Genomic DNA, 18,857 nt, shown 5'->3' with positions numbered 1-18,857 from the left:
CTGTATCATCCACTGTAATATAACAAGCAGCCTCTGGGGTCTGCCTAACAGTGTCCTGCCTCCTCAACCCCTGATGGCCCTTCCCAGAGCATAGCATAGTTAGAACTAATTATATAGCATGTACCTTTTATAGATTAAATTCTTTTATTCATTAATGTGTGTTTACGATCCCTCTATGCCCTTTTGTTACTTGATAGCTCATTTCTCTTTAGTGCTAAATAATATTTAATTGCTAGGATACACCTGAATTTATCTTACTAGGGGAAATCTTTGTTGCTTCCAACTTTGAGTAATTATGAATAAAGCATCTATAAATATTCGTGTACAGGTTTTTTTAGACAAGTTGTAGCTGACTCGAGTGACTGTCTAGAAGCATGGCCATTGGGTCACGTGGCAGTAGTACCTCAAGTGAGAATCAACCAGATCCTCTTTCAAAGAGGCTGAACCATTGTGCATTCTCATTAGCAGCGAGCAACAGTTCTTACTGTACTGCATGCTCAGCAGCATCTGTTGTTGGTGTCTTGGCGCGTGGTAAATGCATAGCATCTCATTGGTTTAACTTGCACTTCCCAAACGATGAAGACCACTGACCATCTCCTTGTATATGCATTTGCTGGAGAGGTGGCTCAGTGGTAAAGTTACTGCTCTTCAGAGGACGCAGGTCTTATTCCCAGCGCCCACATGGTTGCTCGTGGTCATCTGTAACCCCAGTTCCAGGGCATCCAGCGTCCTCTTCTGACCTCTGCAACCGTCACATACATGTGGTGCACATACATATATGCAGGCCAGACACCTGTACACATAAAATAAAGTAATGGCAGTTTTATTTTTAAGTATTTTGCTTTTTAGAAGTTTATGTTTGTATTTCAAATATATAAAGCATCGATTCCAGTTGAGTTTCTCTCAATAGACTTCAATTTTTCAGAGATATAAAGTAAACATGTAAGTGGGTAGATTGGTAAGTTTTCTTTCTCTGCGGCAGTCTTTCATTCCAGTAAAAGGACAAGGCAATGGTGAATGCTTTCTAGTGACTTTTGTGAACTCAGTTACTTGATTGTTTAAAGTATTTCAAATTCCTTTATAGGGCCTTGCTATACTCACCAAAATCATGTTTGGTGATACACTTAACAATGATTTTGTTCCTCAGTTCTAGAAGACTCCATTCCAGAGATAGTTTTAATAACACTAGATTAAGTTTCTTATAACCTATTTTTCAAAAGAAAAAAAATCTTACATTACAATGTAATCTACATATTTTATGATGCCATTTATTTGCATAAAGGAAAGGACTGATTATTTAATCTTTTAGTCAGAAGAACATATCCATAATAGTACCAGAACAAAGTATTAATCCTCTGTTGGGTTTACAGATAGTATTTTCAGGCTTTGGTCATTCTGTTAATTCAGTGGCTCCATTCATTGAAAGGGATCCAGTTTCTGTCACAGAAGCCTCTGCCTTTCCCTGGCCCCACCCCCACCCTGTCTCTAGTCCATGGGACAGTAACTTGAGCCTGTAAAGAGAGACAGCCTAGTAGGGAATGGGAAGAGAAGAAGGCCATCAGAATGTTGGTAAATAGAAAAAAAAAAAAAGTTAACGAATTTAGCATTTTTCCTCTACCCTGTAAGTGTTAGCTTTTTATGAACACTAACACATGGATTGTGGGATTTTAGACACAACCCAGAGAGGATAAAATTGGGCTGATATAATTAGATTTTCCTTTTGTTTTTGTGTTTTTTTAAAAAAAAGAAAGATGTGTTAAAGGATTGTGGAAGATAGCATTATATAGATATTTTAATGTTTTGTACTTAGAAATGGAAAATAATTCTTTATAAACAGAAGTTTACTTACATGAGTTTTTTTAGATAGAAATTGCAGCTACAGTGTTTATTATGGCCTGTTGCTGGAGCTTACCAGTAAGGACTAGTGTTGAGTAATACTGTGTGCTATTAGAAAAATTTATAACTTTTATTGGTACATACTCTCAGGTTTTCTGAAGTAGGATTAATTATAATTGTGTTGTTTGTAAAGTTATATTTAGCATTTTAAAAAATCTTACTGATGGATTAATAAATTTGAAGTTATTGACATTATTATGTTGCATGATTTTCCAAATTAATAAAACTTAAAATATAAGGCAGCCTCTGTTTATATTAGTATATTAAATAGAATTAATATTAGTACCTATACTTTTTTAAGGGTTTTATATTATTGCAAACAAGTAGCTTGGTTTTGATGTATATCTTTTTAGAATGATCTTAAATTTTCAATGTAACAAAATAAAACAGTGTATCAAAACCTACAAAAATGTCTACTTCATTTGTTAACAGGTCCATTTTTAAGTATCCCTTATGTAAGTGTGTGACATTGTTCTTAATGAAACTCAGAACCAGCTGGTGAGGAGGAAGTCTTCTCGGGTGTCCTTACCCTCTGAGCAGCAGTTTATCTGAAACGCTCTGTGTTTGCAGGAGGAACAGGCAGCAAAGCTGAAAGCTGAGAAGATCAGAGTCGCCCTGGAGAAAATTAAAGAGGCTCAAGTGAAAAAGGTGATGTGTGGCTCATGGCTGGTTTGAAATATTTATCTGTTTTGTCCTGTTTTGCTTTATGAAGAATTTTCTTGTGTATATATAATGTTTCTCTAATTTATGGACAGGTGAAAATGTATTGTTCTAATGTCTTCCCGTGTGGGTTTGTGGGTGGGATGTGCCTTTATCTCTTAGAGCGGCTTATCTGATAGCACTCTGATATTATAAAAGTTTTGTGCTGCGTTCAAAATAAACAAAAATCAGCAAGACAGAATCATCTTATCACAAAAATCATATTTTAAAAGGTTTAAACTTACTTAGGTAGGTTTCTGGATATTCAGACTTGACCTCTAGTAATAATAAGGTCATAGTAATCACATATGGCTTAATTTATATTTAAACTCATGAATCAGAATGTTATTTAATATTGGAAAAATGCTTTCCTAGAATACTCTTTTCTAAGTTACTGTTTAACTGCATTTGCCTGGTACAGCTGGTGATCAGGGTCCACATGTCTGATGACAGCTCTAAAACAATGATGGTGGATGAGAGACAAACAGTGAGACAAGTGCTGGACAGCCTGATGGACAAGTCTCACTGTGGCTACAGTTTAGACTGGTCGCTGGTGGAGACCATTTCCGAGCTACAAATGGGTAATGCCACTGCTTTAATTGCTTGTTAGCATCTATATGGTCCTAAATCTTTATGGTGATAGAAACATTTTCAGATACCTATGCTTTTTTTCTATAAAATTATCAGGCACTTTATCTTTTTAAAATCTGGTTTTTTGACATGCTATGTTTCTCCTAGCGTATCTGGAGAGTTCTTTAACAAAAGATGAATTCTAGTTCACTTCATATTTTTAAATGATTAAAGCAAAATTTTTTTTGTTTTTTGAGACAAGGTTTCTCTGTGTAGCCTTGGCTGTCCTGGACTCACTTTATAGACCAGGCTGGCCTTGAATTCACAGAGATCCACCTGCTTCTGCCTCCCAAGTGCTGGGATTAAAGGTTTGTGCCCCCAAGCCCAGCCTAAAGCAATTTTTTAAAATGATAATAAATGCTTTTTCTTTTAAATAAGAGCTACATAGATACATTTACCAAAAGCTATTATTAAAAGATTTTTTGCATTTTAACTTATTTAGTTTATGTGTCTGAGTGTATGCATATGCATTGTGTGCATGGAGAAGCCAGAGGAGGGTGTCAGTCCTCTGGCACTGCGGTTACAGGTGGTTGTGAGCTGCTCGGTGCTGGTGCTGAGAACTAAACCTGGATACTCTGAGAACAGCAAGCATTGCTGGAGCTGTTAGCTTACCAGTGTTTGCACAGAAGTCATAAAGGAAACAAAGCACATCAACAGATTTGAAAATATTTTAGTTTGACATACACCACCTCCACCCCAAACCTATGTTTAAGGGAAAAAAAATGCAGTTGCAGAAGCATGCACCTGTCATCCCAGCCTTGGGGAAATAGAGAACGGGCTCGGCGGGCCTGCTAGCCAGTCAGTGTAGCTGACGTAAGCTGGAGAGCGACTGAGGACAGTGCCATCAACCTCCGGGCTCTGCACACACAAAGACTGTAATTCTAATGTGATAACTCTTACCTTTCATGCAATTCTGACGAATACTAACAAAAAGCTGGGATTTGGTTTTGGGACAGAGAGAATCTTTGAAGACCATGAAAACTTGGTTGAAAATCTTCTTAATTGGACAAGAGACAGCCAGAACAAGCTTATATTTATGGAGCGTATAGAAAAATATGCACTTTTTAAAAACCCCCAGGTAAGACTGACTTTCTGGCAGCCATGTGATTGGCCATTGTAGCTGCAAACCCCTCTGTAGCTGCTGGGGTGGAAAGTAACTGGGGCGCCAGGGGTTAGGCCTCAGAAAGGTACCCAGTCCCACACAGGGGTGAACTTTGATAGAAATATAAATAGTTCCAGGCAGTTACTAGGTTTCTTCTCCGTAAACACAGGGGGTTGTTGAGCCCAGCAGTTCATTAACATTGAAGTTCTCATCCCACCAAGCAGGCCAGGGAATTCTACATGGCTGATTCTTATTTTAGTGTCTGCCTGGGTTAGCACATCCCAACGCCTGTGCCTTCTTGTCCTTCTTCTCCACCTGCCCCTCTCTCCTGCCCCCCTCCCCTGTCCCTCTCCTGTTTGTCTGCTTATTCCCTAGTAGGTCAGGAAAAGCAGGAGCTCTGAGATAAAAAACAGTGATGAGAGAAATGCATAGTGTTAGACAGTCAGTCTTCATCCTTCACACGTGATTATGGTTGTTAACTGAAGACTGTACTCCAAGGGAACAGCAGAATGAGTTTGTCCTTTAATTTTCATTTCATGTTTTCTTTTCCTTAGAATTATCTTCTAGGGAAAAAGGAAACAGCTGAGATGGCAGACAGAAACAAAGAAGTACTGCTAGAGGTATATGTCTCCCTTCCTGCACATTTTAAAATTGAAACGTTAAGCATGTTTTCAAGTCTGCTTTCTGTGTACTTCTTGAGCCTCTAACAAGCCTTACCAACTACTCTTTCTGCCAAGCAATAGTCTAGTGCATTAAAAGCACTAATAGCCTTCAGAGGTTGTCAGATAAGATGAAGAAAAACATGACTGTGCGGGTCATATCAACATTTCCAGAGGGACAGGAAATGGCCCTGTCAGTAGTGCTTGCTGAGCAAACTTGAGGACCTGAGTTCATAGCCCCAGCCACCTACATGAAAGCCAAGCAGGGAGTACGCATTTGCAGTCCCAGCAGATCCCTGGAGTGCACTAACCAGCCTACCTAGCCACTGAGCTCTAGGTCCAGTGAGAGACTACGGTTCAAAAAATAAGGTGGAAGGCAGCTGAGGAAGACACCTGACATCAGCCTTAGCCTCCACATATGTGCACATTACCACACACCACAAACACGCAGAGGAAAAAAGAAACGTGATTTAGTAGTGTTAACGTGCAACTCAGGTGAGTTCATAGGGAAATATTCTTTATTATAGTCATGACAGACATTTTGTGTGCTGTGGGTGTGTGTTGTGTTTGCACATGAGCATGCAAGATTATACATCCGTATCTGCAGACACGGGGCTAGAGGGGAGTGTCAGGTGTCTTCTCACACTACCTGCAGGCTGGCCTTTTCAGCTAGGCTGGCTACCCAGCAGGCACATGCAGCTATACCCAGCCTTTATGTAGTTGCAGGGGTTAAAGTCTGAGGTCCTCATGACTGCACAGCAGGCACTCCTACCCACTAAGCGGGTTCCCCAGCCCCAAGACTCTCGCTTTATTACTAAATACTGCAGGATTGCCACAGTACTTCTAAAGTAAACACATACTCTATTTAGGAATAGAAAGTTCTTCCAGAAAGCTGGTATGCTTTTAATATAAAACCCTTTTGCTTTGCTTACTGTTATGCATTTCACAGAAGTAGATAATTGATTTTCTGAAAATATAAATGATTATTTTTAAGGAGTGTTTCTGTGGAAGTTCTGTAACTGTCCCAGAAATTGAAGGAGTCCTTTGGTTGAAAGATGATGGCAAGAAGTCCTGGAAAAAGCGTTATTTTCTATTGCGAGCATCCGGCATCTACTATGTCCCGAAAGGAAAAGCAAAGGTGTGTCCCTTCCTTTACTGCACTCCCCATGTTATACTAGCTGCCTTTACTCTGTAGTAAAAATGCTATTTTACCTGTGAAAGACACACAGAAGATGATTTCATTCATTAACCTCTTGTAAAGAGAGGAAGCTAAAAACTGTTGACTTCTCTGACCATTAGTTGGGTTCATCTCAATTATCTGCCTTTTTTCTTTTTTCTTTTTTTTTTTTTTTTTTTTTTTTTTTTTTTTCCCTGTTTAGATTTGCCATTGTTAAGACGGGTTTTTTTGTTTGTTTATTTTTTGTTTTTGGTTGGTTGGTTTTTTTGAGATAGGGTTTCTCTGTGTAGCCTTGGCTGTCCTGGACTCTCTTTGTAGACCAGCCTGGCCTTGAACTCACAGTAATCCACCTGCCTCTGCGTCCCGAGCCCTGGGATTAAAGACATGCGCCACCACGCCCGGCTTAAGATGGGATCTTACTCATGTAGTTCAGGCTGGCCTCACCATGTAGCATAGAATGACCTTTAAACCCTTGATCCTCTTGACTCCCCCTCTTCCACTTCCCGAGTGCTGGAGTTGCAGGTGTGCATCACCACACCCAGCAAAACATAGTCTTGATATTTGGGGTGGGGAGAGGTCTTGCCAGAGTCATGTGTAGTTCATTTTGGAAGAATGGCTTTCTGGGATTATGACTTCAGTCTTGTATAATGAGGTATAAGCTGTGGTTTGTGCTTCTTTTGAGTTCAGAGCTATTCTAAGCATTCACAGTCCTATAAACCGAGAGTGTTAAATTGTTGCCTCTAACTGCTGAGGTGACCCCCACTTGAGAATTGTTGTATCTGAGGCTTATATTACAGAGTTTCAGCTACCTGGTAGATTTTTGTTACCAAGATTTAAAACAAATCAGTATTCATTAGGAATGGTAGGATGACAAAGAACGGATTGCCTTTTTGGTTACATTGTATGTAGACTGAAGAAAAGTCTTCTAATCTTCCTTGCTACCTAATCAAGCTTTGACTGTCAACTAAAACCCTTCCCTGGTATGAAACTTGCCTGTTTGCAGCATTATGTTAACCTCTGAGGCCTTTCTCCATAGGCGTCTCGGGATCTAGTGTGCTTTCTCCAGCTGGATCATGTAAATGTGTACTATGGGCAGGACTACCGGAACAAATACAAAGCACCCACAGACTGCTGCCTGGCGTTGAAGGTAACACAGCTCTGGGCATTGGAATGATGACATCTGCATCTCCACCAAGTATATCTATGTCTTTGCGGGTAGCTCAGCAGTTAGCATTTTAGCTCCATCCTTAGCTCCAGGGAGAACAGGGTAAAGGGTAAAGTTTGGCCTGGCAGCTCAGGAAGAAGAGACAGGCTGCAGAGTTTGAAGCCAGACCCTGTCTTGAAAAAAAATGTTTACCGTGAGACACATATTTTTGTTGCTTTCCTGAACTTTATTAGTAGACCCGTCAGAGGGCACCATTCCCAGTTCAAAATTTACCTGCTTTCGTCCAGAATTAAGTTGTTCCTACCCTACCCCCAAATTATAGCCACAATAGTCTGTTATCTATGCTGTTGTTAGGGACATTTCTTTCTCAGTCAGGTTTAAGTTTCTCACACTAACTGTGGCCATGTGATAGAGAAGAGCAGGCACTTTTAGTGATCTAAATTAACGTTTGTAAAGACAGCCTACAAAGATTCAGGAAGACCTGCTGAGAGGATCATTACACTTTTTGGGTCCATCTTAACGATCCTTCGCACTACTGAGGTCTGCATGTGTATATCATATTTTTTCTGTGAGAATTGCCAGCTAGGTTTAGGGAATATCATTTGTTTAGGATTTGGGGTGGGGTTTTGATTTCTTCCATAAGATGGCTGTCCTTTACTCAGTAGACTTTCTTGGCCAACACCAATGCACTTTGGTTTGGTTTTTAAATGTAGGTTAGATTTTTTTTTTCTTGGTTTTTTTTTTTTTGAGACAGACTTTCTGTGCAACACAAGCTGGCTTCAAACGTAGGCTCCTTCTGCCTCTGCCTTCAGACTACTGGGATTACAGGTGTGTGTCACCATGTCCTACAGTAGCCAGTAATTCCTTTGCTTTGGTTTTTGGTTTAGGTTTTTTATTTGTTTGTTTGCTTGCTTGCTTTTTGAGACAGGGTTTCTATGTGTAGCCCTGGCTGTCCTGGACTTGCTTTGTAGACCAGGCTGGCCTCGAACTCACAGTGATCCACCTACTTCTGCCTCCTCAAGTGCTGGGATTACAGGTGTGTGCCACAGTGCCCGGCTAATAGCCAGTAATTCTTAAGAAGTGAATATGAGGTCACTTCAGCCAGTGGTTTGCAAAATAAAGTCCAAGGTCCCTTGGAAAACACAATTATCATGATCTCAACGTTAGGTTTATAATACTGAGATACCACTGCCTTCTACATTCTCATAGAGAGAATGGTATAGTGGAGTGGGGTTTTCTCACAAGCTCCATAGTGGTATTTTTGTTCTCTTGGCTGTTGAGAGGGATTTGGGAAGAGTTGTATTCGTCTTAGTTTTTTCCTCTCATTTTAATTTCTAATAAAGTAAATATTGCAGGGACAGAACAAACTTCAACACTGTCCTCTTATCCCACCACCAAAAAATAAGTCCTGCAGTTTGGGTGGAGAGAGAAGCCTACCGAGCAGTTTTCCACCAGTCAGGTGTGGCCATGGACTTCTGTCCTGGGCGCTGTGCTGTGTATATTCCACACACACCTGGTGAAGTTGTTTACCCACAAGAAGAGCCTCCTTCCTGGAGCTTCTACACCATGATTTCTGGTGTAGACATTCTTTTTCCATTTTCCAGTCTTACAGGCTGAGGACTCTACTGACTTAATCTTGATAGAGGGTTTCTTTGATGTGTAAAGGGAATATTTGAGAACTTCCAGGTATGAAGGTTTACATGGACATCTTGACCTAAAACTTAACATGACGTGTAATTCGTTAAGAAGAAATTAAGTATCTGCTGTCCTGCCATTTCTCTTAAGACTGTCACTCACCAGGGTATGCTAAAGTGTCCGTTCTCTAGGAGACTTAGTTGGACTCTGCCTTTAATTCTGTAGCACCCGCAGATCCAGAAGAAGTCTCAGTATATCAAGTATCTTTGCTGTGATGACGTGAGGACACTGCATCAGTGGGTCAACGGAATCCGAATTGCGAAGGTACACGCCTTTTCGTTTGATGCTGGAATAGTGATGCGTGCGGTTAATAAGATGCTGTGAGCGCTCACTGGTGGGCTGGCTGCTCCGTGCTCATCCTCCTGCAGGTGTCTGGTTTACATGCTAATAGTGTCTTTTTCCCTTGGTGGCTGGGGACCGTGTTAGTTGTTAATGTCTGTGGAATGATACTGCTGGTAATTGCTTGTGTAGCATCAAAGTGGTTTATTTCTACTTTGGATAGTGCATTATATGATTCTTAGGTAACCAAGTGTAGCCTAAGCAAAGTTTTCTGTTGTTGTCTGCAGATCTCTCCAACCCCCAAATAAAAATTTCAAATTAATTTACAGTTCAAGTATGTTTGGAACAGTGTCCCTAAATAGTGCTAAGATTCTAGCCCTAGATCTCTTGAATTTGGAATAATGCTTTTATTTCTATTATAAGAAATCATTAAAATTGGTGGTTAACTTCCTGCTGATTTACAGCTGAGGAAAATGAGTATGACCACACCGTTCTATTTAGAGCGCCGCAGGTACTCATAAAAACTAAACTAGTACACAGGAGTGTTTCCCTCCCTTCCCACCACATGCCAGCTCAGAGTGGGGATGTCACCTTTGTTCCCTTTTGCTTAGTATGGGAAGCAGCTCTACACAAATTACCAAGAAGCCTTGAAGAGGACAGAGTCAGCTTATGACTGGACCTCTTTATCCAGCTCCAGCATTAAATCTGGATCCAGTTCTTCCAGCATCCCAGGTAGGCCAGCATACTACACAGCAACACCATCCCGAAACCACACTTAATTTCCAAGGTATAGTCAGGGGTACTTTTTTTCTCAAGTGCCATATTATGGACTAATGAAATACTTGAAACACACTTCTAATGGAGTGTTATATTTTATACTTATGAAGTTTAATTTAAAATACATACTGTTAAGCTATGATATAAAATCTGCTTGGAGATGTGCTCACAATCTGTCAGGACCCTGCACTCCTGGATAGCTTTCTCAACACTTGAGTGCAGTGGAAACACTTCCAGCTAGTTCAGAATTACAGTAAAGATACCATTTAATTAAGCTGTAATACTTTATAGTATTCACAAGATGTTGATGATCCTCAAAGGGCCTTCCAGATTTCCTCATCTTGTAATAAGTATGCTGTATTCATACCTTTACTCAAGTGCTTCTTTCAAACTCTTCCCTGAATGATAATCCATGTCATTGTTTAACAACTCAAAAACTGTATGATTTGACATTCTCTAAATAATAATAATAATAATTTGGAATTGTGATATATATAAATTAAGCTGTGTGAATGTAATGTGTGTACCCCATGCAAACACATACTTCATGGTTCTGAAATGATGCTCTAATAATAATGAGACTACCCACAGCCCAGTCACCAAAAGAAGGAAGCAAAGATCTTGGACAGATGGATGACTAAGGCTGTGGCAGAGAATACACAAGATGAGTCTTAGGCAGAAATACTCAAAAATAGGATAAGGGTTTATTAGAGGAACACAGATGCGGCTTGAAAGAGCATCAGTGCCCAAAGCTGGAATAATGTTGAACAAAAAGAATTATATGAGGCAGTGTGGTCCACGCCTTTAATCCCAGCTCTCAGGAGGCAGAGGCAGATGCATCTCCAGGCTTGAGGCCAGCCTAGGCTATATTGTGAGTTCCAGGACAGCGAGGGCTACACAAAGAAACTGTTTCAAAAATGACATACACAAAAACCACCAACCAAAATGCACACCCCTCAAAAAAAGAAAAACAAGAAAACATATATATTGTGTAGTATAAAACTATAACCAAATTATAAGACACATCACTATGAATCCATGCGAATATAAACAAGTAAGTAAGCAAGGAAGAAACAACACTTTCCTGCAAGATATTCTTAAAAGATTTAAATACATTTTACTTAAGATAACGATGTCACCTTCTGCCCTTCCCCCACTCCTTCCATGCCACCCCCAACTCTCAAACTGATAGCCTCTAAAAAAGGGTTATCATTGCATGTGTGTGTGTGTGTGTGTGTGTGTGTGTCTACATGAATTCTACCCATGGAGGCCAGAAGAGGGCATTGGACCCTGCACATGCATCAGGCAGCTCACAACTGTGCATGCTGGGGCAGAATCCAAGTTCTCTGCAAGGACAGTACACACTCTTAGCCGACACTGAGAGATCTCTCTAGCCTCACAGAATATTTCTAAAGGATTTCTGTATACTGCCCTTTGTGAAGGGCTACACATAGTGAGTGACTTTAGGAAGGACTGGGGCTGAGAAAGCAGTAACTTCACAGTGGAAAAACTGTTAGCTGAACAGCCGTTAGCCAAGCAGTCAACATCGAGAGCAGTGAGTCACACTGAAACAGTGGGATGAGACTTGACCAGTAGTTCTTTTTGTTGTTTTCAACTTGTTCAGAGTAGATTTTTATCCAAGACAGGATCTAATGGCTTGTGTCAGTCTCTCATGGTGAACTATTAAAAAAATTCAAGAGTCAATTTCTAACAAACCCTAAAATACTAGGTTTTTCCTACTTGAATATGCTCAGTGAGTTTAGAGTGAGATGAATAAATATGATTTGCTTTTCTACATAGTATTTAACCTTCACATTTAAAATGTGCATGTCCATATAATCAAAATAATTGATGAATGTTTTACTACTTTAAACAGAGTCTCAGTCCAATCACTCTAACCAGTCTGACAGTGGGGTTTCCGACACCCTGCCTACAGGACACCTGCGCTCCCAAAGCACAGTGAGCTCCATCTTCTCTGAAGCCTGGAGGCGCGGCACTCAGCTGGAAGAGTCCAGCAAGGTAACACACTGGGCCGCCCACTGGCTTAGCTTCTGCTTCAGTTCCATTGTTCACGTCTCCTCTGGCGTCGCTCAGCCTGGTCAGCCTGCCTTCTTAGCTCCTCAGTCTTCTTAGTTATAATGGGGAAGCTATTTCAGAGTTGTCTGTAGTGACCCGTGACCTAAGATTTCAGTTTTCAGTGGCAGTTACTTATAATCCCTCCTCCCTTCTTTCAACTGTAACCAGTTGGCTGCAACAGCACCATGTAGTGCCAATGCACTTGGGTTCTGGAGACGGAGTTTACATGGCTTCCTTTTCTGTCGCTCAGAGCCATCCCTTGTTTTCGGTCTTTTGAGGCATGAGTCTAAGCATCGGTAAATTTTCTTAAACTTCCTTAAAATTTTGGATTCTGGAATCTTGCGTAATATTCACTAAACTCAAGAGAGAGTTTCATTATTACAGACTATAATGTTAACAAGCTTTTTTCCTTTTATATATATGAGAATTTCAGTCAAATATACTATATTTTGATCACATACCCCCTCACTCTTCCCAGATCCATCTCATCTCTCAATTTCATGTCCTTTTTTTTTTTTTTTTTTTTTTTTTTAATTTAAATAGTCCACAGAGTCCACTTTGGTGCTGATACACACAGAAGTGACTAGCCACTGGAACATAGTCAGGAGCCACACCATTAAAGGCAACTGACTCTCCATCTTCCCGAACCTATCAGCTGTCAACTGCTACCCAGCTGGGGCCGGGGGTTCGTGAACCCCTCCCCACTTCACATGCTGACTTGCTTGCTTTTGTGCCAGGCAACCACAGTTGAGTTCACTAATCGACAGCTCCATCATGCACTTGGGTCCTCTCCAACTTAAAGCGTTTCTTCTCCCTCTTGCACAATAATCCTTGAGGAGAGGAGATATGATGTATAGACGTCCCATTTGTAGCTGAGCACTCCACAGTCACTTGTTCTCTATACTTGGCCTGTTGTGAGTTTCTGCATTAACCATTATCTACTGCACAAAGAAACTTTGCTGCAAGGACAGGCAAGCTAGCTACTCTAGAAGTTTTTGTTGTTGTTGTTGTTGTTGTTGTTGTTTTGTTTTGTTTTAGTTCAGTTGAAAGACATGGTAGTCCTTCACCAAATACCCTCAGAATTCCTGTAGGAAAGTGTGTATCCTGGCTGTAGTCCCCACTAAAGTGAAAAGAGCTATGTTTCATCATTGAGAAACCAGTGGTGCCCTTGGATAGACTATTTTGCCTTTTACACAGTCATAGTTTTGATTTCTTTTTATTTTTTTATTTTTTATTTTTGTCCTTTTGTTCTGAGTCACAAATACAAGCACATTCACAAATGAGAATAAAAAGGAACATTTAACTTTGTCCTTAAAACAAATATTACATAATTTCTATATGTGGCTGATTAACTGGAATGAGGGTAGGAGGTACGGAAATGAGTAATCAATAGTTGGTTCTAAGCCGGGCGTGGTGGCACACGCCTGCAATCCCAGCACTCTGGAGGCAGGGGCAGGCGGGTCTCTGTGAGTTCAGGCTCAGCCTGGTCTACAGAGTGAGTTCCAGGACAGCCAGGGCTACACAGAGAAGTCCTGTCTCAAAAAACAAACAAAAATAATTGGGCTTAGTGAACTAAATTCCTTAAGTGCAGTTAAACTCCCTTATCAGAAACTTTGGGTAATTCTCTCTTCCACTCTAGAATCTACCCTCGCCTCCCCACAGTACCGGGGACTGAACCTAGGACCTTGGCATGCCTGGTGAACAATCGGCCAGAGACCTACATCCCAGTCTTTGCTGTTTTGAGATGGTCCATCACACTTAGTTTTCCTCAATGTGTGATTCTCTTGTCTCAGCCTCCTAAGTAGGTCCATGTCACCAATCCCAGTTCCTTGTGAACCACTTTAGATAAACTAATAAGCATTATACTAGTAGCAATTTTCTGTAATTTTAAGTGACTGAGGAAAAACCTCTGCCTTGGCTGAGGATACAGCCTAGTGGCAGAGCACTTGTCTGGCACACACGAGACCCCACCTTAGATTTCCCACCACTGTCCCCTCCCAAAAAAAAACCCCAAAAAAACAAACCTTTACCTTATAGATTATTAATGTGCATTTTAAATTATAAATCTACCTGTTTGCCACATGTAAATTCAAGGAAAACAAAGACCCAAATGTTCTGTGATTAAGAAGCAAAGTCTGCCGTTGTAGTTTCAGAAAAAGAATTAACCCTACCATGCAATAATGCCAGTTTGTTTGAGTCATGATCGTTCTGTGTTTCTTCTGTTACCTCAGTCTCAGGTGCCACATGAGAAGGGCCGCACAGCTAAGGTCTGCATCCCTGAAGCAGCCAGGACAGGGTCAAGTTAAGGTCAGGGGCTGTTCTCTGAAAACACATTAACCTGGGTGATTCCTATAACCAAACCTTACAAACTAATGCTTTTATTTTAACATAATTTTTAGAAACGTGAACATCCTGTAGGTGTTAGAATTCAGCTCTATGAATAAACACTCTGGTTCACTAACACAAGTATCCTCAATGCCAACTTGGTATCATTTGTAACTGAAAATCCAATGGGTTACCTCATTTCTTCAGTTGGTCGAAGAGCCTAAGAGGTATTGCCAAAGTTATTAAATCAAAAGTCCTTTCTTTCCTTATCTCAGAAGCCCTTGAACCACAAATATATGCATGGCTGGTTCAGGCAGCGAGCGACTAGGTTAGTCACTGCAGCAGTGCCAAAGCACCACTCAGCGGAGCCCAGCTTCCCAGCCGACCCGCGGCTCCTGCTTCCTGATAGATAGGTCTCCTTCAGCCCTACAGAGTCGCCTCTTACTTTCTTCTCGCTTTTCCTATGTGATGTTTTATCTTTTGCTGTAATATCTGCAAACCATTTCCTCATGTATTTTCCAGTAAAGCAAATGTAAAGAATGTTCCCCTTACCTGCACTGCTGGACTTCTGTGCATGCCGGATGCAAGGGTTTCACACAGACACGAATGTGTGTGCTGAGCTCATTCATTCCTATGTGACTGTGCATGCCTGCTGAGCATTCGCATACTCTCACTGTCAGCTTACTAAAATAAAAAAGCCGTCCTTCCTCTACCAGCATCCTGACGCTAAGGTGGCATCTGCTCCGTATGGATGTGCTCGTGGGCTGAAGGTGAACTCTTGGGCCCAGGAGAGCCTAGAGCAGAGTTTGTAAAAGTCATGTCTAAGGTCAGAAATCGCACACCCTGTCACCACCCAAATGGCTTTGCAGCAGGAACTCATTCTTAGACTGTTAGGCAGTGTAGCTGTTAAAAGATCATTGATAAAAGGGTGAACAAGTGTTCTGTGTCCTTCTCACCCAGGAAATCAGATTCTAACCTTCCTGACAATGTCCGTCTTTATCAACTGCTTTTACCAACTGCTGCATCCTCTTCACGCATGTCCTAAATCCCTTGCTCTTTAGTTTGATGGAGTCAAAACTTACCTTTGTAACTGCTTTGTTGTGTTTTCTCTCCCTCCCCTTCCCTTTTTATACTCCTTTTAGGCCAGAATGGAATCTATGAATCGGTCCTACACTTCACTTATGCCCTCTCTGTCCCCTCAAACTAAGATCGTCGCCCCCTATACTGCCTCACAACCCTCGCCCCCTTTGCCTCCTCCTCCACCCCCCCCCCCACCTCCCCCGCCTCCCCCTCCCCCACCCCCTCCTCCTCTCCCCAGCCAGTCTGCACCTTCTGCAGGCTCAGCAGCCACTATGTTTGTCAAGTACAGCACAATCACCAGGCTGCAGAACGCAGCCCAGCATTCAGGGCCCCTGTTTAAGTCTCCACCACCACCAGTGACACAGCCTCTGCCTTCGGCTTCACAGTCCCTCAAGGCTCCAATTGTGGTGCCCCCCAATGGAGTTATTCCTCCACCCCCTCCTCCTCCACCACCCCCAACCCCTGGTTCTGCCATGGCCCAGTTAAAGCCAGTGCCATGTGCCCCATCGCTACCACAGTTTAGCCCCCAACCTCCTCCCCTGAAGATCCATCAGGTTCAGCGTGTTCCTCAGGCAGCCCCTCCCACACCCCCTCCAGCTCCTCCTATCCCTGCAGCTGTCCCTCCTCAAGCACCCCCTAAACCTCTGGGTACCATTCCTCCTTCAGCCAGCACCAAGACTGTGCCACCTATAGTAGCACAAACTGTACCACCTACCCCTGCACCTCCAGTGCCCCCCACAAAGAAACAGCCAGCTTTCCCAGGTTCTCACATTCCACCCTCTCCACCTGTCCAGCTTGCCCCATGTCCCCCACCGACACTACCCAAGCAGCAGAGCTTTGGGGTGAAGCCACCTCCCTCTCCGCTGTCCCCTCTGCCCTCAGTTGTGAAGCAGATAGCCAGTCAATTTCCACCCCCTCCCACTCCTCCTCCTATGGACTCTCAGCCCCTAAAGCCCCTCTCAGCAAGTGTCACCCCACAATCCCCTCCCGCAGTAAAAGCAAAACCCAAATGGCAGCCCAGCTCAATTCCTGTCCCTTCTCCAGATTTCCCTCCTCCCCCACCTGAAAGCAGCCTGGCATTTCCTCCGCCACCTCCCCCAACCCCACCCCCAGCGCCACCCGTGGCTTCACCTGTCCCTGACAAAGGTGGATCTCCAGGCAAAAAGCCAAGTAAGATGTCCAGCCCCGGAGGGAAGAAGCCACCCCCAACCCCGCAGCGCAACTCCAGCATAAAGTCCAGCAGTTGTGCAGAGCACCCTGAGCCCAAGCGACCTTCGGTAGACAGTCTAGTGAGCAAGTTTGCACCACCAGCGGAATCAGGGTCTCCCGGCAAGGAGACCCCACCTCCTGCAGCACCCCCCAAGCCTGGGAAGCTACACCTTTCTGGAGTCAACCTTCCAGGAATCCACCAGCAAGGGAGTGTGTCAACAAAACCCGCTGCTCTGAGTGGGCGTGGAAAGGACTCCATAGTGGAATTCCCATCTCCTCCGTCAGATTCTGACTTTCCGCCCCCTCCACCTGAAATAGAGCTTCCTCCGCCCCCCATCGAGATTCCAGCCGTATTCTCGGGGAACACCTCCCCCAAAGTGGCAGTTGTTAATCCGCAGCCACAGCTATGGTCTAAAGCATCAGTAAAGAAGGCCCCTCCACCCACCCGGCCCAAACGCAATGACAGCACCCGCCTCACTCAAGCCGACATCCCTGAGCAGCCAACAATGAGCACAGTTGTGCCACAAGTGCCCACCTCCCCCAAATCCAGCCTTAGCGTGCAGCCCGGATTCCTAGCTGATCTCAACAGGACACTGCAGCGCAAGTCTATCACACGGCATGGCTCCCTCTCTTCCTCACGCATGTCCAGAGCAGAACCTACAGCCACCATGGACGACATGGCACTACCCCCACCACCACCAGAACTGCTGTCTGACCAGCAAAAGACTGGCTTTGGAGGTAGTCATATTTCAGGCTATGCAACACTGCGAAGAGGACCCCCGCCTGCTCCCCCTAAGAGAGACCAGAACACTAAGCTTTCAAGGGACTGGTAGCTACAAGACTTATTTTCATGCTGTCTATAGTCAGTTCTACAATCAGTCCATCTGATCATCTGTGAATCCAGGTGTTCAGCGCCTCCTGATGTGTTATTCAGGTAGTGTCCAGCTGTGTGTGTATGTGTGTGTGTATGGTTTGTGTGTATATGTGCCGCGTGTGTGTACATGCATTTACACACAGCTATACAGATTGTGTGTATATACATATGTAAACATCTGTGAATGTGTATATACAGAGAGAACGGATTCTATTTATTCCTTTTGCCTCCGAATCAGAGTATGAGGTTCTGTATATTTTGACAGGAAGGAGACAGGAGGGGATATGTTGTCACTTACAATTTGTCTATCGTATGGATTGGACCAAAAACTAGAAGGTGTTTCATGACTGTCCATGTGCCACCTATTTGTGCATGTGTAATAAAAGAGACAGATGGGCAGTTTCTCAGAGAATATCATCAGAATGTCTGGTATACCTGTCTGTAGGCCTTTTTATTTTTCCCAGTTGGCTGAATTTAGAACTGCTTGACTGACACTTAAATACTACATTTAAAGGGGCCCTTTAAATCAGGAAAACCTTCATTATACAGAACATAAACAGTACAGGAAAGGGAACTCCTCAAGACACTGTGCTGTACATACTAAAATAGTGGCTGTTCTAGCTGCCAGTAGTCCTGACCCCAGCCACATGGGAGGCCACTTCACAGGTAAGCTCTAACACAAGGAATATTGAATGCTGTGATCTTGGCTACTTTAAGGACTACCTTGCGAAGCTTCATCAACTTGGCTTCATGATTCTTGCTCACTATAGTACACACTGTAATGTACTACCAGTTACCTTCGATTAGTGTGTGCAGTAGTATAGACATCTGAATCCACGAATAGTCTGAATATGAAACCTACACCTTGTGCCCGACGTGGTACGTCATTATAAACACAAAGTCGCCTTCTGCACTGCCGTCTCCACAGACTGTTCTCTAGGAGAGAAAAGTTAAAAACAGAACTGGCCCTGTGAGGTGTTATTCCTCAGGTTGCAGTGCAAAGAATCCCTTTGGGGTGGGATTATCATGAACAAAACAAGTTTTCCTAATTTCATCCGTAGCTACTGGAGCTGCTAAGATCGTTGCTGTCTACAGCTTGAGTACTTTACAGGTGGCCAGGTGTTCTGATGGAGCAGTGTCACGGTCCAGTTACAGTAAGTGGCATTGGCATATGCATGGACAGTTGGGCAAAACTTGGAAGCACTGCTCTTGTG

At 42.9% G+C, this 18,857-nt stretch overlaps 1 protein-coding gene across 2 annotated transcripts in view; it reads left to right on the top strand.

Annotated features, from left to right (window-relative positions):
• Positions 1-18,277, top strand: part of Raph1 (Ras association (RalGDS/AF-6) and pleckstrin homology domains 1) — a 69,107-nt gene extending 50,830 nt beyond the window's left edge. Inside the window, exons 5-14 of one of the 2 annotated variants that reach the window (XM_051153917.1) lie at positions 2,467-2,544; positions 3,017-3,176; positions 4,182-4,303; positions 4,882-4,947; positions 5,981-6,124; positions 7,200-7,310; positions 9,189-9,287; positions 9,914-10,034; positions 11,956-12,098; positions 15,623-18,277. In XM_051153917.1, the coding sequence (XP_051009874.1) occupies positions 2,467-2,544; positions 3,017-3,176; positions 4,182-4,303; positions 4,882-4,947; positions 5,981-6,124; positions 7,200-7,310; positions 9,189-9,287; positions 9,914-10,034; positions 11,956-12,098; positions 15,623-17,602 (3,024 nt within the window). In that variant the 3' untranslated portion in view covers positions 17,603-18,277. Of the gene's footprint in view, positions 1-2,466; positions 2,545-3,016; positions 3,177-4,181; positions 4,304-4,881; positions 4,948-5,980; positions 6,125-7,199; positions 7,311-9,188; positions 9,288-9,913; positions 10,035-11,955; positions 12,099-14,386; positions 14,822-15,622 lie in introns of those variants that run through there. The other variant, XM_051153918.1, reaches the window with a different exon arrangement.
• Positions 18,278-18,857: the final 580 nt, after the last annotated feature.

Source organism: Acomys russatus, chromosome 12, assembly GCF_903995435.1.
Source record: "Acomys russatus chromosome 12, mAcoRus1.1, whole genome shotgun sequence".
Taxonomy (NCBI): domain Eukaryota; kingdom Metazoa; phylum Chordata; class Mammalia; order Rodentia; family Muridae; genus Acomys; species Acomys russatus.
Note: the sequence above shows the minus strand (reverse complement) of the source record. Positions and strands in the feature narration are given on the sequence as shown.